The sequence below is a fragment of the Coregonus lavaretus genome (assembly GCF_964263955.1).
Source record: "Coregonus lavaretus genome assembly, chromosome: 15".
In the NCBI taxonomy this organism is placed as follows: Eukaryota; Metazoa; Chordata; class Actinopteri; order Salmoniformes; family Salmonidae; genus Coregonus; species Coregonus lavaretus.
In genome coordinates this window covers 31860369-31883565 of record NC_140002.1, presented here as the reverse complement: position 1 = coordinate 31883565, position 23197 = coordinate 31860369, and the positions used below count along the sequence as shown (strand labels likewise).

Genomic DNA, 23197 nt, shown 5'->3' with positions numbered 1-23197 from the left:
GAATGCGAATGAATGAATGCGAACAGAACAAAACAGCGGTACCAATTAGGCCTAGTAAACAAAATATCAAATCGATAAAGGCATGACACAATCTATATTTAGGCTAGTTACATTAACAGTAATCAAACACAGTGAACACAGTGAACAAAAGGCGAATTGAGATCCAAATAACCAAAACATAGCCTACAACCTACTACAGTGAGATGCAGCCATGCACAGCTGTCTTGCCAAATAATTAGGCCTATACAGGCCCGCTTCAAACATGGATAATCATGCCGCTCTTGAGTTCAGTAACACGTTGTGAGATGACACAGTACCCTTCAGTGGATCAAATTCGACCCACGTAATCAATTAAGCAATGCCAGCCTACCATAAACACGTTTCCAATACGTACAGTTCCATTTACAACAACACAAACCAATAGGCTACCAAGAAAACCACAATATAATGTATATTAATCTATTTCTATGATGAAACACACCCAGTATGAAAAAATATAATAATAATAATAATAATAATAATAATAATAATAATAATGTATGCACTCACTAACTGTAAGTCGCTCTGGATAAGAGCGTCTGCTAAATGACTAAAATGTAAAATGTAGCTATACCCAGGGGCGTAATTTGGGTTCTTGCATTAGAATGATCTTGAATTCTACTTATATCACGCTATACCACAACAAACATAAAAGTTTAAATGCTGAGACCATTGAGTGCTTTTGACCAAGAAGTGACAGGTTGGTTTGAAATCTCCGCTGCAGTCTATCAGCACCATGGACAGCGCCCTACACACTAAGCTTCCACCAAATCTGTTTTGCTTAGATCCAGCAGTGGTTTCACCTTTTTAAAATCTAGAAAGTCATGGCTCTATGGGTCAAGGGCACACAGGGTGTCCACCAGTTGGCTGTTTTGTTCGCTGAATCGTTCGGACATTTCACCAATGACAGCATCCGAGAACAGTCTTTTACACTCAGTTTCTTCTCCTCTGTCCTACTGTACTGTCCACCACGTATTGGAACTTCACAATGCTGTCACAACTTTTAACAACCACTGACACAGTAACCAGCTAGCTAAGAAACTAACTAAATTCTGTAGTGGTGGGGCGTGAAGCAGAGTTGAGTAAAGCAGCTTCAACTGTAAACTTGACCCCACCCTTATAAATAAAAATCAAATATTACAGGCGGAGGCGTATCACGTTATTAATTTAGCCCACCACAGATTATACATTGTTGTTAATATTTTTTATGGAAACCCAAAGGAGTCATACCTAAGCTTTCCATAGCCCCCCTACACACACCGCGGCGCACTCTGTCCATTGTGCTGACACAGCGCAGGGGAGATACAGATTTTGTGCCAACCTGTCAACCTGTCATTTTCACTTTTTTGCTATTTTTATATAGGGACATAAAACTAAAACTAAGGGGACACAAGTTTCATTTTGCCCCCTTGTGGATCCGGGCCTGAGCTGCTGTAGTGTAGAGTGGTGATCTCTCCACCTCCTCTACCTCCTCCCACCCTCTTCCTCCCCCATCAGCCCCAAATCATAGGCTGAGCTCAGCTCCCATGCTAATCATCCATATGTTCATCTGCAGCAGCACATCTTTGGCACAGCCACATGCTACTGTGCTATGCTGAACTAAACCCCACCACCTCCTCCATCCCTACACAGTACATACCTTTCCATGGGCCACTAGCTTGCTGAAATTAATGTACTTAGCCAGGTTTTTTATTAACCCCTTCCCTCCAATCTCTAACCCCATACCCCCACACAAGCACATTCACCTTCCAAATCAATACATGGATGGAGGCTGACCATGTTTTCTCTCTCTCTATCTATCTCTTCCGTTGGATGGTGATACTGGAGGAGAGAGTGCAGTAAGGTATTATAATTAAGTGCCTCTCTCTCACACACGCACGCAAGCACATGCACACACACACACACACACACACACACACACACCTCACCTTCAAACAACCCTCTTAATTCTCTGACACTTAGGTATTCCTGTTCCGGTTCTTTGAATATCCTTTTCACACAAAACCACGACATGTCCTGTAGCCTCTTTCATCGCTCCATTTCCTTTTGGCTTTTTTTCAGACATTTATTTTATTTATCTGAAATGTTGTAGCCTATCTTTGGAATATCTCATACAGTTACTTCATGCAACGAATTAGTTACTAATGCATCCTGTAAAATAGAGCTTAGTTTGTCCCTGATAACCTTTGTTAATGATCATTTTACTTACAGATGACAAAGAGGAAAACAAAACATGGTTTTCGTATAGACCTCTGGCGCCACCCCGTGTATCCTCATAAAATGCATCTTTGACTTCAAGTGCTATTTTCTACTGCAGATTATCTTTGTTCATTCAGTGATTATTACAGTTAATGCCATCAAATTAATTGACGGTGATATCAAGGATCAATACCATTTGGATTATTATGCTCTTCAAAAGACCGACAGACACCTATGCAACATAAAGCAGGCTTTCCGAGCAAACAAAGCAATCGTTATGTAAAGTAAGTCATGTATTGATTGAGATGAATGAAGCCCAAATTTGTATTAATAATGTATTATCTGCAGTGGAGAGGGTCAAAAGATTTATGTTCCTCTGCGTGCATATCACTGAGGACCTGAAATGGTCCCTTCACACCGACAGCACATTGAAGAAGGCACAACGGAGCCTCTTCAACCTCAGGAGGCTGAAGAAATGTGTCTTGGCCCTTCACAAACTTCTACAGATGCACCATCAAGAGCATCCTGTCAGGCTATATTACCGCATGGTACAGCAATTGCACCGCCTGCAACCGCAGGGCTCTCCAGAGAGTAGTGCGGTCAGCCCAACGCATCATCGGGGGCACACTGCCTGCCCTCCAGGACATCTACAGCACCCGGTGTCACAGGAAGGCAAAGAAGATCATCAAGGACCTTAGCCACCAGAGCCACGGCCTGTTCTCCCCACTACCATCTAGAAGGTGGAGACAGTACAGGTGCATCAAAGCTGGGACCGAGAGACTGATAAACAGCTTCTATCTCCAGGCCATCAGTAGCGGTGCGTGGGTAAAATCACTGGGGAAGCCAAACCCTTCCATTCACTGGCAATGTTAGCTAGTTAACATTAGCCTTCTACATCTAGCTACATATTGAACTTCCATCCTCTCAGGCCAGGGGCACAACAATGTATGAATTAATGGTTGAATCAGAATCGCTGTTATAATCATTGGCCAGTACGGAGAATTAAGTGAAACCACAAATCCAAATCTCCATCCATGGCTAATTTAGGAAAGGCCCATTTTAGCTAGCTGGCTAGCTAGCCACCAGAGGACAACAACACAACGAGATGCAACAATTCAAGTTTTTCTGTCAATGACGTATGCTCTCAATGGGATTTGATAGGAGTGATGCCAAATCCGAAATGGCTTCCCTTGACACATTTTTTTGGTGCGCCAGAACCATTCACAGTTGAGCTCGCTCAGTTTAGCTCAACGCTGATTGGCACATTTGTTATACTTTTTTTGTCAAGGGAGGCCAGATGCTCACTGGCTTCCCTTGCCTTCAATGCTACGGGCGGCAACAATGTCATACTCGTTTGGACCAGACCGCATCAGATAGATGGCCTACACGTAGAGAGTCAGAGGGGCGCTGTTTTTTCTCGGTCGGATGCTTTCTCCTGTGAGATGCATTCAGCCTCTTGCGAATTGAAGGAAAATGATGAAACACAGAGAGACGAAAGATACATTATTTTATGTTTTTTTTTAAAGCCTGGCTTTCCTTGGCATCCATGAATACACGCCACTGCATCCGACTGTTAAACAGTCACCACTAGCCGGCCTCCACCCAGTACCCTGCCCTGAACTTTACTTGCACACTGTCACTAGCCGCGTACCACCCGGTACTCTACCCTGCACCTTAGAGACTGCTGCCCATAGAGTCATTGAACACTGGTCACTTTAATAATGTTTACATACTGTTTTACCGATGGTGATGGCAGCATCATGCTGTGGGGATGTTTTTCAGCCGCAGGGACTGGGAGACTAGTCAGGATCGAGGGAAAGATGAACGGAGCAAAGTACAGAGAGATCCGTGATGAAAACCTGCTCCAGAGTGCTCAGGACTTCAGACTAGGGTGAAGGTTCACCTTCCAACAGGACAACAACCATAAGCACCCAGCCAAGACAACGCAGGAGTGGCTTCGGGACAAGTCTATGAATGTCCTTGAGTGGCCCAGCCAGAGCCCGGACTTGAACCCGATCGAACATCTCTGGAGAGACCTGAAAATAGCTGTGCAGCGACGCTCCCCATCCAACCTGACAGAGCTTGAGCGTATCTGCAGAGAAGAATGGGAGAAACTCCCCAAATACAGGTTTTAGCATCATGCCCAAGAAGACTCGAGGCTGTAATCGATGCCAAAGGTGCTTCAACAAAGTACTGAGTAAAGGGTCTGAATACTTAAGTAAATGTGATATTTCCTTTTTAAATTTTGAATACATTTGCAAACAACCTGTTTTTGCTTTGTCATAATGGGGTATTGTGTGTAGGTTGATGAGGGGGAAAAAACAATTTAATCAATTTTAGAATAAGGCTGTAACGTAACAAAATGTGGAAAAAGTCAAGGAGTCTATAAACTTTCCGAATGCACTGTATATATATGCAAAGTTTCTAGATACACTGTATTGTGTATTATAGTACTGGCTCATCCTATTTAACTACTGCTATACACACCTTTTCTATTCACATACTATCCATACACACCATTCATATACATACAGTGGGGGGAAAAAGTATTTAGTCAGCCACCAATTGTGCAAGTTCTCCCACTTAAAAAGATGAGAAAGGCCTGTAATTTTCATCATAGGTACACGTCAACTATGACAGACAAATTGAGAATTTTTTTTCCAGAAAATCACATTGTAGGATTTTTAATGAATTTATTTGCAAATTATGGTGGAAAATAAGTATTTGGTCACCTACAAACAAGCAAGATTTCTGGCTCTCACAGACCTGTAACTTCTTCTTTAAGAGGCTCCTCTGTCCTCCACTCGTTACCTGTATTAATGGCACCTGTTTGAACTTGTTATCAGTATAAAAGACACCTGTCCACAACATCAAACAGTCACACTCCAAACTCCACTATGGCCAAGACCAAAGAGCTATCAAAGGACACCAGAAACAAAATTGTAGACCTGCACCAGGCTGGGAAGACTGAATCTGCAATAGGTAAGCAGCTTGGTTTGAAGAAATCAACTGTGGGAGCAATTATTAGGAAATGGAAGACATACAAGACCACTGATAATCTCCCTCGATCTGGGGCTCCACGTAAGATCTCACCCCGTGGGGTCAAAATGATCACAAGAACGGTGAGCAAAAATCCCAGAACCACACAGGGGGACATAGTGAATGACCTGCAGAGAGCTGGGACCAAAGTAACAAAGCCTACCATCAGTAACACACTACGCCGCCAGGGACTCAAATCCTGCAGTGCCAGACGTGTCCCCCTGCTTAAGCCAGTACATGTCCAGGCCCGTCTGAAGTTTGCTAGAGTGCATTTGGATGATCCAGAAGAGGATTGGGAGAATGTCATATGGTCAGATGAAACCAAAATATAACTTTTTGGTAAAAACTCAACTCGTCGTGTTTGGAGGACAAAGAATGCTGAGTTGCATCCAAAGAACACCATACCTGCCCGCTTGACCCTATCCCCTCCTTTCTTCTCCAGACCATCTCCGGTGACCTTCTCCCTTACCTCACCTCGCTGATCAACTCATCCTTGACCGCTGGCTATGTCCCTTCCGTCTTCAAGAGAGCGAGAGTTGCCCCCCTTCTCAAAAAACCAACACTCGATCCCTCTGATGTCAACAACTACAGACCAGTATCCCTTCTTTCTTTTCTCTCCAAAACTATTGAGCGTGCCGTCTTTAGCCAACTCTCTTGCTATCTCTCTCAGAATGACCTTCTTGATCCAAACCAGTCAGGTTTCAAGACTGGTCATTCAACTGAGACTGCTCTTCTCTGTGTCACGGAGGCTCTCCGCACTGCTAAAGCTAACTCTCTCTCCTCTGCTCTTGTCCTTCTAGACCCTCTCCGAGCTGGGCATCTCCGGCGCGGCTCACTCTTGGATTGCGTCCTACCTGACCGGTCGCTCCTACCAAGTGGCGTGGCGAGAAGCTGTCTCCGCACCACGTGCTCTCACCACTGGTGTCCCCCAGGGCTCAGTTCTAGGCCCTCTCCTATTCTCGCTATACACCAAGTCACTTGGCTCTGTCATATCCTCACATGGCCTCTCCTATCATTGCTACGCTGACGACACACAACTAATCTTCTCCTTTCCCCCTTCTGATAACCAGGTGGCGAATCACATCTCTGCATGTCTGGCAGACATATCAGTATGGATGACGGATCACCACCTCAAGCTGAACCTTGGCAAGACGGAGCTGCTCTTCCTCCCGGGGAAGGACTGCCTGTTCCATGATCTCGCCATCACGGTTGACAACTCCGTTGTGTCCTCCTCCCAGAGTGCGAAGAGCCTTGGCGTGACCCTGGACAACACCCTGTCGTTCTCCGCTAACATCAAGGCGGTGACCCGATCCTGTAGGTTCATGCTCTACAACATTCGGAGAGTACGACCCTGCCTTACACAGGAAGCGGCACAGGTCCTAATCCAGGCACTTGTCATCTCCCGTCTGGATTACTGCAACTGGCTGTTGGCTGGGCTCCCTGCCTGTGCCATTAAACCCCTACAACTCATCCAGAATGCCGCAGCCCGTCTGGTGTTCAACCTTCCCAAGTTCTCTCACGTCACCCCGCTCCTCCGCACACTCCACTGGCTTCCAGTTGAAGCTCGCATCTGCTACAAGACCATGGTGCTTGCCTACGGAGCTTTGAGGGGAACGGCACCTCCGTACCTTCAGGCTCTGATCAGTCCCTACACCCAAACGAGGGCATTGCGTTCATCCACCTCTGGCCTGCTGGCTCCCCTACCTCTGCGGAAGCATAGTTCCCGCTCAGCCCAGTCAAAACTGTTCGCTGCTCTGGCACCCCAATGGTGGAACAAGCTCCCTCACGACGCCAGGACAGCGGAGTCACTCACCACCTTCCGGAGACATTTGAAACCCCACCTCTTTAAGGAATACCTGGGATAGGATAAAGTAATCCTTCTACCCCCCCCTTACCCCCCCCCCAAAAAAAAAAAAAAAAAAAAAAAAAACATTGTAAAGTGCTTATCCCACTGGCTATAAGGTGAATGCATCTATTTGTAAGTCGCTCTGGATAAGAGCGTCTGCTAAATGACGTAAATGTAATGTAAATGTATACCTACTGTGAAGCATGGGGGTGGAAACATCATGCTTTGGGGCTGTTTTTCTGCAAAGGGACCAGGACGACTGATCCGTGTAAAGGAAAGAATGAATGGGGCCATTTATCGTGAGACTTTGAGTGAAAACCTCCTTCCATCAGCAAGGGCATTGAAGATGAAACGTGGCTGGGTCTTTCAGCATGACAATGATCCCAAACACACCACCCGGGCAACGAAGGAGTGGCTTCGTAAGAAGCATTTCAAGGTCCTGGAGTGGCCTAGCCAGTCTCCAGATCTCAACACCATAGAAAATCTTTGGAAGGAGTTGAAAGTCCGTATTGCCCAGCGACAGCCCCAAAACATCACTGCTCTACAGGAGATCTGCATGGAGGAATGGGCCAAAATACCAGCAACAGTGTGTGAAAACCTTGTGAAGACTTACAGAAAACGTTTGACCTGTGTCATTGCCAACAAAGGGTATATAACAAAGTATTGAGAAACTTTTGTTATTGACCAAATACTTATTTTCCACCATAATTTGCAAATAAATTCATAAAAAATCCTACAATGTGATTTTCTGGATTTTTTTCTTCTCATTTTGTCTGTCATAGTTGACGTGTACCTATGATGAAAATTACAGGCCTCACTCATCTTTTGAAGTGGGAGAACTTGCACAATTGGTGGCTGACTAAATACTTTTTTTTCCCACTGTATATTTATATTCCGGACTCTGGTCCGGAAGCAAAGTTCCCTCAATTCTATCCATTTTGCCGTGGGGTTTTGTACTGTGTATTTATATACTGGATTCTTGACATAGCTCACTAATATATTTACTGCTGTACATATAATTCTTAGTGTGTGTTGTGTGTTTTTTGTTGTTGTTGATTACTTGTGTACTTGTTTGACATTTTACTTCATTGTTAGGAGCTAGTAACAAAAGCATTTCGCTGCACCCACTATAACATCTGCTAAAGGGTGTACGCGACCAATACATTTTGATTTAATCCCACTATAAGAGCAGTACAGTCAAATATTTTTTCTCATTGTTCTATCTGTGGTACAGTAATAAAGGACCAATCGGATATGTCATTACACGCATGCGCGCAGGACCTACTCCTTCTAACAGACTTGACTGGAGAGGCTTGGGAATTCCCCAGGACATCTCCTTTAGCGAGACGCATTGACCTGTAAACAAGTTAGCACGGTAACGTTAACATTTATTTTACTCCGTGAATAACCTTTTAGGTGAAGATGAACTTTGATGATATCAGCTAGAGCTTAGGTGCAGCGCCCTGTGCTGTTTTCTTTGCCTGGTCCTAGCACCTTTAGCGTGCTAGCTAACTAACTAACTGATAGGACATCAGTTACCAGCTTAACAGCACAGCTAGCCTGCTACTTTGCTTTAGCAAACTGTCTGGTTACTAAAAGCAAATATCAGTCGATTTTAACCGGCTGTTATTGCAAAGGAGTCTAGTATAAAAAGCGAATAGCTAGCTAGTAACAGTATTCGTAATGGCTGGTATTCAGCCCAGGTGCGATTTTGGAAAGCAGCATGCACGGCCTGAACTTGGCTTCGGGCTTGACAAACATGAAACTCTGGGTACTTCTGCACCGGATGATTGGTGCGACAGTGGGCTAGAATGTCTGAGTGGAAGAGAGCTGAGCCTGGATGTCTCCTTCAGCAATGAGACATCCCAAACCTGGGGGCCCAGGTCCCCTCCTCACACGGCCTCCTACCCGTCACTGGATGACACTGACAAGCACCCCATGGACTTTAGTCTACTGGGGGGTGGAGAGAGGTTGGACTCAGCTATAGGGGACTCAATTACAGATGAGACGATGGGTAGTATATCACAGGGGCTGGGGACCATGCACCTGAATGAACCAGTTATCAGTTACACTGTGGATGACAGTGGGAGGCAAGCAGCACCGAGCCCAGAGGAGGAAAGACGGAGGAGAGAGGAGATGCACAACACACTGAACTTTGTGTCTGAGGATGGAGACACGTGAGTAGGCTCTCCTTACTATTCACATGATGAGCAGCAGTTTGTTTGGCTATTTGTCATTGCAAACATCTCCTTTGCTCATAGGGCTCTTCACTTGGCTCTTATCCACGAGCACTGGGCCTTCGTACAGTACTTACTGGGAGTGATAGCTCTGGACCGCAGCTGGGTGCCTTACCTGGACATCCAGAACCACTTGGGACAGGTAAGCACAGGGACACACTGCTCTTCTGAGCTGAGAGCAGCCACACCAACATAGGGAGGTTTCCCAGTGGGGGGTGTATTAACATGTGTCCACAATTTACTTGGTCTCCTCACTCTTCTCTTGTCCCTCTCAAATCTCCTCCTTTGGGGCCTTTTTGTCTCTATTGTGTTTTCCTCTATTTTCAATGTCCACTTCTTTTCTTCCTCCTCCTTACTTCCTCTCCCTGTCTGTCAGACTGCCCTCCACTTGGCTGTCATAGTGGACCAGTCCCAGTGTGTGCAGGGGCTGCTGTGGGGCGGTGCGAGCGCTGAACTACAGGAGAGGGGAGGGAACACACCGCTGCACCTGGCCGTCAGGGAGCTGAGGCAGGACTGTGTACGAGAGATCACCTCCAACTGCCAGAGCACTGATTATCTACACGTCACCAACTACTCAGGTACACAGATCACCCAGACGACGTGTAGCCTGTCGTTGTACCGTTAGAAACTTTGCATACCGTAACTTTATCATCCCTGTCTTACCTTTAGGTTTCTCTATTTGTAATGACACCCTCCCTCTCTATTTCTTTCCCTCTCTTTCAGGGGTGAGTGCACTGCATTTGGCAGTACAGAGGGGCAAGGAGGACATAATCAGCATGCTGATTGAGGCAGGAGCTGATGTTAACCAGAGGGTGAGTAGCCCACAGTAAGTTACTGTATCAGACTGATATAGACAGGGTGGGTCCTCCATGCCTGCTGGGCTCCAAGATGCCTCAGCACTTCATTCATTAAAGTCATTAAAGGTCCCCTCACCTGCTGAGCAAGATAATTACACTTAAAGGTTATGATGGTCCACTCACTGTCTCGCTCTCCATTTCTCCCCCTCCAGGACCTGGGCTCAGGCCGTTCCCCTCTCCACTGGGCCGTGGAGTCCCAGAGCCCCAGGATGGTGCTGCTGCTGCTGCAGAGGGGAGCCAGTGTAGACCAGCCCTCCTACGCAGGCCACACAGCCCTCTACTGCTCCCTGCACAGGCCCAACAAGGAGGTACAGGCCCTGCTCAAGGCTGGAGGGGCCTCTGACGCACAGGCCCAGGACGAAGAGGAGCGGGAGAGTGAAGAGGTGAGGGTGGTCTGGGGGAGTTAGTTGGCAATGCAGATATGAGCTTCTTTATTTGTCTGTCATAAACTTATTGACATTTCAAAAGGCACACAGTGTCCATCATGGCTGTAAGTGTTATTATTGGGTTTATATGACTCCATGACACTGGAGTCTGGAGTCATATTAACTCTAGTGTTGTCTGTGTTTGCCTCCTGTAGGAAGAGTTTGATGACGTTGTTATCAATGGACAACGAGTGCACTAACCATGAACATGGACACTGAGCCATATGGAGTCATGGCGCTGCTGTTGGGCTAAGCGATAGATGTGCATCATGTGCATTTGTGTGTGTGTGTGTGTGTGTGTGTGTGGGGTTTGTGTATGTATGTGTGCCTGTAAATTGTATATAGCAAGGCTGCTGAGGAGCTCCAGTTCTCAACCCAGTCAGGACTTAAGTCATTCGATTTAACTGATCAGTTGTTCCTGCGTCAATTTACTTATTTATATTGTGCAGGGGGTAAGCTAATGTTAGTTAGGTCACATGGTTTTAGTGTCTGTCTGGAGCTAAGCTTGCCAAGACTAGTGTTGCCTACCTTACACATGGGAGAATGATCCAAACAAAAGTTGTGTTATGTCAAACTTGAATCATGGCCCCACCCACTAGTGGCCACATCTCTTGTACATGTCTCACCCCACCGTTAGGTCACATTCAACTCCTCTGCTGATATACCCCTCTTCAGAAGGGTCATCTACAGTGCATAGTCAGACAAGGTTTGATGTCTAAATACCCAGTAACACATTGATACGGTAGTGTGCTGTAAAACAGACCAGTTCGATATATTGTTTATTTTCCCAATATGTCTCTATAAGCTAAAGAGTTGCAGCTTGATTAAGTTCTCAAATGACTCATACTGTACGTTTTAAGTTCAAGCTATTGCTAAGGGGCAGATATAGCTGGTATTTGGGGACTCCTTTGTTTTGCTTTTTGTTCTGTAAGGCTATTTAAACAATCACTTTTCTATCCTCAATGTTTTGCCTCTTGTTTCTGATCTTTAGCTGCATGTCTTAATTTTTATCAAAATGGAAATCTGTGAAATATTAAAGCTGAGATCCGCATTAGGGGAAACAGTGCCACTGGCCGCCCCAGGCGTATTTGTTATTGTTTTGTTTATTAAGCAGAGAAGAGGAGCTCCAGCGTCGTGGTAAAAAAAGAATCCTAGTACATACTATGCTGTTCTATCACGTGGCAGTTTCACCACTACAGATTCCAACTTTAAAGCTGGTGAAACTGCCATGGCCGTTTGCGATATTACAACAACAACAGAAGTTACTGCAAACAATGAACTGTTTTTCCCTCGGACATGATTATTTTTACAATGAGGCACGACGCTCCCCAGCTCTGCTTCGTCAAAAAAACAATAACAGCCATGGCCGGTTTCCCTACTGCGGATTCCATCTTTAAGGCTATAGATATGAGATGTAGGAGTGGGTTTGGGACTAAAGCAGTTGGAAGGATCTGAGATGTTATCATTATTAACAAGGCAGGGTTAGGGGAAGATGTGAATGTACATAAGGTAGTGGTTTATGTAGTCCCGTCTAGCTCAGTTGGTAGAGCATGGCGTTTGCAACGCTAGGGTTGTGGGTTTGTTTCCCACGGGGGACCAGTATGAAAAATGTATGCACTCACTAACTGTAAGTCGCTCTGGATAAGAGCGTCTGCTAAATCACTAAAATCTAAAATCAAAGGTAAGTAGTTAACAAGGGATGGGAGGAGAGAGGGGCAAACTCAACACATTGCTAATTCATCTTTGCTTCAAGTTTACAGAAATAATAGTTTAACAAGTCTGCAAGTCAATATGAATCGAGATTTTTTGACCTATCACATGGATAGAGGGTAATGTGATGCGACAATTTCAGTAATTAATCAGTCCCTGACTATGAGTGCTCTAACCAGGGCCTGACTATCCCTGGAATACCCTGGAGTGATGTCATTCAGTTAATTTGATGTACAGTTCACCAGTTAAAGATGGAGCTACAAAAAGCAGACAGAGACCCTCCAGAACAAGGGTTTAATCTGGTGTATATTCGCTTTGTGTATTTTGACTTATTTTTGTATACTTTTGAAAAATGATTGACTGGTGATTTGACAGGCAAGGATGCCTCTGTATTTGCTCGTCAGAAGGAGCATGCTGTCTACATGATTATTGTAATAAAAACTGTAAAATATATACAGCATTAAAAGAGGATATGCAGTGTCTGCTGTTTATTTTCCCTGAGCACTCTTCAGTATGGATTCTGTATTAAAGCTTTAGTTCCATGCACTGCACACAGTTACAGCATCCGAGGCTACATAATTATACTGAACAAAAATAAACGCTAAACGCAACAATTTCAACGATTTTACTGAGGTACAGTTCATATGAAGAAATCAGTCAATTGAAATAAGTCCCTTATGGTAGAGAAATGAACATTCAATTATTTGACAACAGCTGTGGTGGACATTCCTACAGTCAACATGCCAATTGCACGCTCCCTCAAAACTTGAGACATCTGTGGCATTGTGTTGTGGGACAAAACTGCACATTTTAGAGTGGCCTTTTATTCTCCCCAGCACAAACGGTACCTGTGTAATGATCATGCTGTTTAATCAGTTTCTTGATATGCCACACCTGTCAGGTGGATGGATTATCTTGGCAAAGGAGAAATGCTCACCAACAGGGATGTAAACCAATTTGTGCATTTATTTTGAGAGAAATAAGCTTTTTGCGTGTATGGAACATTTATATTTTTGTTTAGTGTTTATGCACACTTTCATGGTTATCTTACTTGCATAGAGTTTGACAGTTTCTCAGGCTATTGTACAATCCATTCGGCTGCTTCTGACCAATCATCTTTACACTCATATAGTACCTGCACACATTTGTCACACTCGTCAGGGACTCCAAAATAGTATTTGTGCTTCTTCAAATGTTAATTATGGGGAAACTGGTGTAGCAACTTAAATGTTGCTAGATTAATGTGGAGAATAAATAATGTCCACTCAAGTAGGCCTGATGTTTTTAAATGTTTAATGTTGAAACATATGGAGTCATTTAGTTAGCTGAAAGCAGCAATATTCAAAGTAAGCCCGGCCAACAACCTGTAAATTAAACATTAACTTATGTGAAAAAGGCACATGTGTTTGTTTTATAGTCAAAAAGATGCACACCAGATGATGTCCCCAAAAAATTTTCCACAGATGATATCATCAGAAACACTTTTGACATCATCTGGTGTGATCATGTGATTTTAACTATTATTATGAAGTTTATTTGAACAAGGACAATGTATAACATTGTCTCAGTACACTTGAGAAAATATGCATTGTATCAGATTTAGCCAACAGCTAATTTCCATCTGCAATCCCCGGACAGGTGAACATATTAACATTATATACGAACAGACAACATTCAAACATCAGACATTTAAAAAATGAAATAAAAAATTATTATAATAAAAGAGGTCAGGACATACGGATACATAGAATTCAAGACGGTTGTAAAAACACAGTGGCTAATTTAGGAATGAGCTGATTTTAGCTTGCTAGCCACCGGAGGACAACAACACAACGAGATGCAGCAATTCAAATGTTTTCTGTCAATGACGTTTGGATTCTGGTGATGTGACTGATGTGAAGCCAAATGCAAACTGGCTTCCCTTGACACTTTTTATGGTGCACCAGGACCATTTACAGCTAAGCTCACTCAGTTTAGCTATTATTATTATTATATTAATTTTTTTATCAAGGAAGGCCAAAGGCTAGCTGGCTTCCCTTGCATTCAATGCTACCAGACATTAAAATTTTAGTCATTTAGCAGACGCTCTTATCCAGAGCAACTTACAGTTAGTGAGTGCATACATTCTTTTATTTTTCATACTGGCCCCCCGTGGGAATTGAACCCACAACCCTGGCGTTGCATTCCCTCCCCTAGCCTGGACGACGCAGGGCCAATTATGCGCCGCCCCATGGGTCTCCCGGTCACGGCCGGCTACGACAGAGCCTGGATTCGAACCAGGATCTCTAGTGGCACAGCTAGCACTGCGATGCAGTGCCTTAGACCACTGCGCCACTCAGACAGCATCAGATAGTTGGGCTACACATACTGAAACAGAGGGGTGCTGTTCCGTTTGCTCAGATGTTTTCTCCGGTGAGATACATTCAGCCTCTTGCGAATTGAAGGAAATTTATGAAACACAGAGAGAGACTAAATATAAATTATTTTGTATGTTTTTTTTCTTAGTCAATTTTTTTGGGAAGCCTGGCTTCCCTTGGCATCGATGAATACACACTACAGGCTACGAGCAGGCAAAGGTTAGTAAAGTACCAGATAATGTCAAACGGTTTTCCGGGATGAGCTCATCAGAAACGTATCCTTCTCCATCTCGACTTCAGAACATAGACATGCACCATTTTGATGTTGGGGTGGTGCTGGAGATAATGAATATGAATGTCATTTTTTGAAATGTCCCTTCTTTTTTTACCTAGAATTTAGGAACAGATGAAAACGTATTAGTTACAAAATATGGAATGCAGTTGTTTACACTGTGGGTGGTACTGACTTTATTTGCATACAGTAACATTCCCATACCCTGTGTCCAATTATTAAATAGAGTCAATTCCAATTGGGACTTGGTACAAAGTCTCAATGTCTTTCTGATGAAAACCCTGATCTCCATCAAGGTACATGCTTTCAGCAAGTTGTCATTGAGTTTAAAGCTATTTCCACAGCGGGTACAGAATAAGGGCTTCTCCTGGGAGTGAAGAAGCTTGTGTTTTGTCAGGGTGCGGCTGTGATGGAAGCCCTCCCCACACACACTGCAGCAGAATGGCCTTTCTCCTGTGTGGATGTTGCGGTTTCTCCCGCAGCCCTTTCAGCTGAGCAAAGACGTCCCCGCAGTCCGTACAGGTACAGTGGGGGAAAAAAGTATTTAGTCAGCCACCAATTGTGCAAGTTCTCCCACTTAAAAAGATGAGAGAGGCCTGTAATTTTCATCATAGGTACACGTCAACTATGACAGACAAATTGAGAAAAAAAAATCCAGAAAATCACATTGTAGGATTTTTTATGAATTTATTTGCAAATTATGGTGGAAAATAAGTATTTGGTCACCTACAAACAAGCAAGATTTCTGGCTCTCACAGACCTGTAACTTCTTCTTTAAGAGGCTCCTCTGTCCTCCACTCGTTACCTGTATTAATGGCACCTGTTTGAACTTGTTATCAGTATAAAATACACCTGTCCACAACCTCAAACAGTCACACTCCAAACTCCACTATGGCCAAGACCAAAGAGCTGTCAAAGGACACCAGAAACTAAATTGTAGACCTGCACCAGGCTGGGAAGACTGAATCTGCAATAGGTAAGCAGCTTGGTTTGAAGAAATCAACTGTGGGAGCAATTATTAGGAAATGGAAGACATACAAGACCACTGATAATCTCCCTCGATCTGGGGCTCCACGCAAGATCTCACCCCGTGGGGTCAAAATGATCACAAGAACGGTGAGCAAAAATCCCAGAACCACACGGGGGGACCTAGTGAATGACCTGCAGAGAGCTGGGACCAAAGTAACAAAGCCTACCATCAGTAACACACTACTCAAATCCTGCAGTGCCAGACGTGTCCCCCTGCTTAAGCCAGTACATGTCCAGGCCCGTCTGAAGTTTGCTAGAGTGCATTTGGATGATCCAGAAGAGGATTGGGAGAATGTCATATGGTCAGATGAAACCAAAATATAACTTTTTGGTAAAAACTCAACTCGTCGTGTTTGGAGGACAAAGAATGCTGAGTTGCATCCAAAGAACACCATACCTACTGTGAAGCATGGGGGTGGAAACATCATGCTTTGGGGCTGTTTTTCTGCAAAGGGACCAGGACGACTGATCCGTGTAAAGGAAAGAATGAATGGGGCCATGTATCGTGAGATTTTGAGTGAAAACCTCCTACCATCAGCAAGGGCATTGAAGATGAAACGTGGCTGGGTCTTTCAGCATGACAATGATCCCAAACACACCGCCCGGGCAACGAAGGAGTGGCTTCGTAAGAAGCATTTCAAGGTCCTGGAGTGGCCTAGCCAGTCTCCAGATCTCAACCCCATAGAAAATCTTTGGAGGGAGTTGAAAGTCCGTGTTGCCCAGCGACAGCCCCAAAACATCACTGCTCTAGAGGAGATCTGCATGGAGGAATGGGCCAAAATATCAGCAACAGTGTGTGAAAACCTTGTGAAGACTTACAGAAAACGTTTGACATGTGTCATTGCCAACAAATGGTATATAACAAAGTATTGAGAAACTTTTGTTATTGACCAAATACTTATTTTCCACCATAATTTGCAAATAAATTCATTAAAAATCCTACAATATGATTTTCTGGAATTTTTTTCCTCATTCTGTCTGTCATAGTTGACGTGTACCTATGATGAAAATTACAGGCCTCTCTCATCTTTTTAAGTGGGAGAACTTGCACAATTGGTGGCTGACTAAATACTTTTTTTCCCCCACTGTATAAGGGGTCTTACCTGTGTGGGTCCTTATGTGACATTTCAGATTATACTTGTCCCTGAACTGCTTCCCACACTCAGGGCAGCTCAGAACCTTATTATGGCTTCTGCGGTGGTGGTTCAGGCATGTCTGTGAAACAAAGGTTTGGTCACAGTCAGGACAGTGGAATTTAGGGAAGGCACTGCAACTGTTTTAACTGACAAAGTCAGCCCGTTTGAAACTCTTACCACAGTCAGGACAGCAGTGGCTTGGTCTATGGGAGGGATCTTTTTTGTTTTTACGTTTCAGGCAGGAGAGGGTCTCTCTCTCAGCGGTGTTAGGTCTGGACGAGGAGATGACAGGGGCAGATACACCTCTCTTGGCCCTCCCAGTTACAGGCATCTGATTTGCTATCTTTCTTAGCTGACCCCTCTCAACATTCTCAGTATTTCTAGCCATGTCAATAGACTGTCCCATCTCAGAGACTGACCCGATCTCAACCTTTACCTCAGCCTGGCTGTTGTATTTTATCTCCTCCTTAACCCAGTCCTCATGTTCAGCAAAATTGTCTTCCTCAACAAAATCATCTTCCCCATCAAGTCTCCTATCCTCACTGTAAATGTCATCCAGATGTCTGGCATCTATATTGAAACTAATGTACTGGCAGACTTTAGACATGTCTATCCTCTTCAGAAACAACCCTGGCCATGGTCCTGTGACTTTCATCTTCTCACAGTTAACATTATGTTCTGCATGTCTGAAAATAAATGGAAATAGACAGTATATCAACAAATGCATTCCAACAAACCCACAATATTTGTAGGCAACATATTTAACGCTTCCTAGTGTAAGAAACACTCAAAACATGATCTGGCCCTACCCTGCTTCTTCTTCTCTCTGTTGGTCTACATAGTACCCCTCTCCATCAGAGTGGTTGTCCATTTCACTGCTCTCCTCCCCAGGTGTGTTCTTCAGGTACTCCTCAGCCATGCAGATAGCCTCCTCCATCTCCTGGGGGCACTGTTTCAGCACACAGTCTCCAACGTCTTTGGGCAGGAGGGACACAAACCTCTGCAAGGCCACACACCTCACCACATCTGTCCTCCTCTCAGGCAGCACTCTCCAGCCCTTGCCCCAGCTCCCTGGGCCCTCTCTCAGGGTCATACCTCTCAGAGCTGAAGCCCTGCTGCTGTCGGCTCTGTTCAGCCCTGACTGGGCTCAGGATTGATCATCCACCTCCTCAGTAACTGTGCCATAGCCTCAGTCTGGATCTCTCCCTTTACAGCCAGGGCCTGTAGCTGCTGTCTGTGCACTGCTAGTAGGTTTGTAAATAACCGCACCACATCCATGGTTCCACTCTTGGAGTATCTATGATTATAAACATATGGCAATGATTGTGCCACTGGGCAATGAAGATAACAACTTGGGTGTAACGTTATAATACATTATGTGAAAATAAAATGTTGATAGCCAACTCAGCCTTAATTAGCTAGGTTTCTAACACGTGATCCAAGAGGTTGTGAAAGTTAAAAATGTTGTACATCTAGCTAGTTAATGTGCCTGTCACCATATTCAGCTGCTTGCCTCATTTAATTTTCCCTCTGGATGAGGGATAGCTGGCTAGCTAACGTTAGCGCAGTTAAGTAGGCTAGCTAACTAGCTAAATTAACGCGCTAGCTGACAAGCCAGGCTAGATAGACAACTTCCACCGACTATCAAGCTGACCAAAACCACAGCACAGGTAGAAAAATAACGTTACTTAACGTAAGGCTAAGGCTTCTTTTGTTATTTTACTCGTATTGTATTTCGTGCAAGTTAGTCTACAGTTAGCTAGCTACGTAAACAGTTTTGTATTGTTTCTGAGGGGGGTACCATTTGATTGTGACAACGCCTGCTGGGTGTAACATGGTAAAGATTCCTCTCGTCCATTGTTGTCAAAACATTATTTGTAGCTAGCTAGTTACTGACACGTCCACGGCGAGTAATTAACCATCACAGGTAACTACTATTACTTTGAGTTATTTTCTATTCTTTGTAATACATTTTCAGATAATACGATCATTTTGCTATCCTTAAAAAAAAACGTTTAAATCACGGGTTGTCCACCTTGCTAACTAGCTAAGTTGCAGTGATGGTACTGGAAATTTGACTCGAATAATTAGCTAACAATGATTTGGGGGTAATACATGCCTTCGTGATCCAGCTGGTCATTCTGTCCCTGCCAGCTAGTGAAAACGTATTTTTTACTGCCCTCACCATAGGCACCTGCAATCAATATGAATGTGGTTGAGTTCCTCGTGTCCCTGTTGGATGTGCATAAACAACAGCTGAAAGCTCTGACCAGACAGGGGGAGATCCAGGCCAATGTCCTCAGCCAGCTGGTCAAGGATGGTTTAACCAAAACCCTTGACCGGTCTTCACCGCAGGATGAAGAGGAACAGAGAAGGCCTAGGATGACACCAGGGAGAGATAAAGACCCAGAGGACTGGGGTGCTAGGCTGGCTGGGCTGCTGCAAGAGGAGACACAGAAGGAGAGTCAACCGATCAGACCCCAGGGGTTGTCTAATGCCTTCCAGACCAGGGTACAGGGACAGATGTGGACTGTGGAGGACAAGAGCAGGCAGGACTTCCTGTCTCTGAGGTACGACCCCCAGAAGGGAGCCAGAGAGCTGGGGCAGAGGCTTGACTCAGCTGCTAAGCACTGGCTTAGGCCTGACCTAAGGACTGCTGCACAAGTAGAGCAGTGTGTTGCCATGGAGCAGTTTCTGTCCATCTTGCCAAAGGAGGCTGGTGCCTGGGTGCAGAAGCAGCAACCCAGGGATATGGAGGAAGCAATCAGCATGGCTGAGCAGCGGCTTGGGTCTGGGGTCTTCACCGTCTCCTCGCCTGCCCCTACACATACAGACACAGCACAGAGCTCAACAGAGGCACAAGAACAAGGGTAGGTCAATGTGTGGCTGCTATTGAGCTTATCGTATCTTCAGTTATTCTATCATCCTCAGTGTCTTAAGTTTAATTGTTTAGTCACATTCAAATCATAACGATTCACTATGATTAACCTTCATCTCTTGAAATGTAAGTGCCCTTGATTGTATATAATTTTTTGAATTTACAGGAGTGTCAAGATGGAGAGCACCAGTGATCAGCCAGATGCTTTGACCAAGTCATTTCTCAACCAGTTGGAGACAGTTAAACTGGAGTCTGTCCATTTCAGCCTGGAGATTCCTGACATGGGGGTGGCCAGCTATCAGGAGGAGAAGGACGAGCATAAGGGGGTCCCAGAGGAAGGGTCCATATTTGTGTGTAAGCAGGAAATCGAGGACCCTGACTGGCATCAGAAGAGTGCTCCTCCAAAGCCCATCCAAATGTCTGTGAGCACAACAGGACATGAAAGCATGTCTGTTGACACACCTTACATCTTCCTTTCCAGAAACAACCCTCTCTCCTCCACCATGTACACGCATCCAACACCCACAGTGTCTAGTCAGATCCCCTCCCCACAGTCACCCCTAGCTCCTGATGCCTATCATCCACAGGTCCAGGACAGCCCAGTGATAGACAGACTGCGGAGTAATGCTTCTAGTGACGAGACGGAGCTAACTGCCAGGTACACAAGGCTAATCTCTGAAGACGGACAGTTGACCTGGGGGACCCCCCCAAGTGTTCCTTCACCCTCCTTCCACACTCGCCCGCCATCACCCTCGCCCTCCCACCAGTGCCCAGACTGTGGCTGCTGCTTCGCCCAGCAGAGGAACCTGGAGGAGCACAGGAATATTCACACGGGAGCGAGGCCCTTCGTCTGTGGGGTGTGTGGGAAGGCCTTCTGCCACCGCCGCACCCTGAACAAACACACACGCATCCACTCCTGGGAGAGACCCTTTCAATGTACGGACTGTGGACAGACCTTCAAACTCAAAGACACCATGAAGAGGCACCAGGTTTCCCACAGCAGGCCAGGGGTAGGGCCAGGGGCACATCACCGCTCTCACTCACCCTGATACTCCAACTATCAGCACTTCACCTGGCTGGGAGGAGGCCTCGTGAGAATCAACACACAACAAGGACTTGAAGTAGGACTGGTCAGGTGGCTTTCTCTGTAAATGTTCTACGTAGGTAGATTTATTGGTGAGAAAGCTACCAGTGTTTTCTGTTGGCGTGTTCCATAAGAGGAAACTGCTTTGTTTCACAGGTGAACTGGTTGGTGGAACATCTCTCCCATGTTTCCATGTAAACAAGCTCAAATTACTTGTAATTTATGTATCCTTTTTGTTTTTTGCAGATGTCCTTGATCCAAGATAGAGGTATTTCATGCATTTTCATATTGTTATAGTTCATCTTTAATTATTTATTATTTTTTTGTGATCATGGTAGTGTTTATTTTCAGAACCGAGATCAGAAAATATTGTGTAACAATGTACTGTATTTATTTTTAGATTCAATAATGTTATTTTATGCAAAGGCCTGTATGTACAGTGGGGAGAACAGGTATTTGATTCACTGCTGATTTTGCAGGTTTTCCTACTTACAAAGCATGTAGAGGTCTGTAATTTTTATCATAGGTACACTTCAACTGTGAGAGACGGAATCTAAAACAAAAATCCAGAAAATCACATTGTATGATTTTTAAGTAATTAATTTGCATTTTATTGCATGACATAAGTATTTGATACATCAGAAAAGCAGAACTTAATATTTGGTACAGAAACCTTTGTTTGCAATTACAGAGATCATACGTTTCCTGTAGGTGTTGACCAGGTTTGCACACACTGCAGCAGGGATTTTGGCCCACTCCTCCATACAGACCTTCTCCAGATCCTTCAGTTTTCGGGGCTGTCGCTGGGCAATACGGACTTTCAGCTCCCTCCAAAGATTTTCTATTGGGTTCAGGTCTGGAGACTGGCTAGGCCACTCCAGGACCTTGAGATGCTTCTTACGGAGCCACTCCTTAGTTGCCCTGGCTGTGTGTTTCGGGTCGTTGTCATGCTGGAAGACCCAGCCACGACCCATCTTCAATGCTCTTACTGAGGGAAGGAGGTTGTTGGCCAAGATCTCGCGATACATGGCCCCATCCATCCTCCCCTCAATACGGTGCAGTCGTCCTGTCCCCTTTGCAGAAAAGCATCCCCAAAGAATGATGTTTCCACCTCCATGCTTCACGGTTGGGATGGTGTTCTTGGGGTTGTACTCATCCTTCTTCTTCCTCCAAACAAGGCGAGTGGAGTTTAGACCAAAAAGCTCTATTTTTGTCTCATCAGACCACATGACCTTCTCCCATTCCTCCTCTGGATCATCCAGATGGTCATTGGCAAACTTCAGACGGGCCTGGACATGCGCTGGCTTGAGCAGAGGGACCTTGCGTGCGCTGCAGGATTTTAATCCATGACGGCGTAGTGTGTTACTAATGGTTTTCTTTGAGACTGTGGTCCCAGCTCTCTTCAGGTCATTGACCAGGTCCTGCCATGTAGTTCTGGGCTGATCCCTCACCTTCCTCATGATCATTGATGCCCCACAAGGTGAGATCTTGCATGGAGCCCCAGACCGAGGGTGATTGACCGTCATCTTGAACTTCTTCCATTTTTAATAATTGCGCCAACAGTTGTTGCCTTCTCACCAAGCTGCTTGCCTATTGTCCTGTAGCCCATCCCAGCCTTGTGCAGGTCTACAATTTTATCCCTGATGTCCTTACACAGCTCTCTGGTCTTGGCCATTGTGGAGAGGTTGGAGTCTGTTTGATTGAGTGTGTGGACAGGTGTCTTTTATACAGGTAACGAGTTCAAACAGGTGCAGTTAATACAGGTCATGAGTGGAGAACAGGAGGGCTTCTTAAAGAAAAACTAACAGGTCTGTGAGAGCCGGAATTCTTACTGGTTGGTAGGTGATCAAATACTTATGTCATGCAATAAAATGCAAATTAATTACTTAAAAATCATACAATGTGATTTTCTGGATTTTTGTTTTAGATTCCGTCTCTCACAGTTGAAGTGTACCTATGATAAAAATTACAGACCTCTACATGCTTTGTAAGTAGGAAAACCTGCAAAATCGGCAGTGTATCAAATACTTGTTCTCCCCACTATATGTATGTATGTACACTATATATAT

At 44.8% G+C, this 23197-nt stretch overlaps 2 protein-coding genes, 1 long non-coding RNA gene and 1 pseudogene across 4 annotated transcripts; 2 read left to right on the top strand and 2 right to left on the bottom strand.

Moving 5' to 3' along the window:
- The first annotated feature begins 8385 nt into the window (after positions 1–8385).
- Positions 8386–12828, top strand: LOC311142095 (NF-kappa-B inhibitor alpha-like). Its single transcript, XM_084177678.1, has 6 exons — positions 8386–9300; positions 9385–9502; positions 9737–9938; positions 10084–10172; positions 10370–10600; positions 10798–12828. Exons 1-6 carry the CDS (start codon positions 8807–8809, stop codon positions 10840–10842), a joined length of 1179 nt encoding a protein of 392 aa, XP_084033804.1. The 5' UTR covers positions 8386–8806; the 3' UTR covers positions 10843–12828.
- Positions 12829–13631: 803 nt separating this feature from the next.
- Positions 13632–15296, bottom strand: LOC311142131. Its single transcript, XR_014614270.1, has 2 exons — positions 14942–15296; positions 13632–14782 (listed from the first exon to the last, which is right to left on the bottom strand). It is a non-coding gene; the product is annotated as an uncharacterized lncRNA (long non-coding RNA).
- Positions 15297–17129: 1833 nt separating this feature from the next.
- On the bottom strand, positions 17130–18323 carry LOC311142124 (annotated as a pseudogene). The gene is made up of 3 exons (XR_014615539.1): positions 17976–18323; positions 17344–17852; positions 17130–17245 (listed from the first exon to the last, which is right to left on the bottom strand). The product of XR_014615539.1 is annotated as an uncharacterized misc_RNA (transcript).
- Positions 18323–21567, top strand: LOC311142088 (uncharacterized protein). Its single transcript, XM_084177670.1, has 2 exons — positions 18323–20036; positions 20211–21567. The coding sequence occupies exons 1-2, from the start codon at positions 19372–19374 to the stop codon at positions 21091–21093; spliced, it is 1548 nt and encodes a 515-aa protein (XP_084033796.1). The 5' UTR covers positions 18323–19371; the 3' UTR covers positions 21094–21567.
- Positions 21568–23197: the final 1630 nt, after the last annotated feature.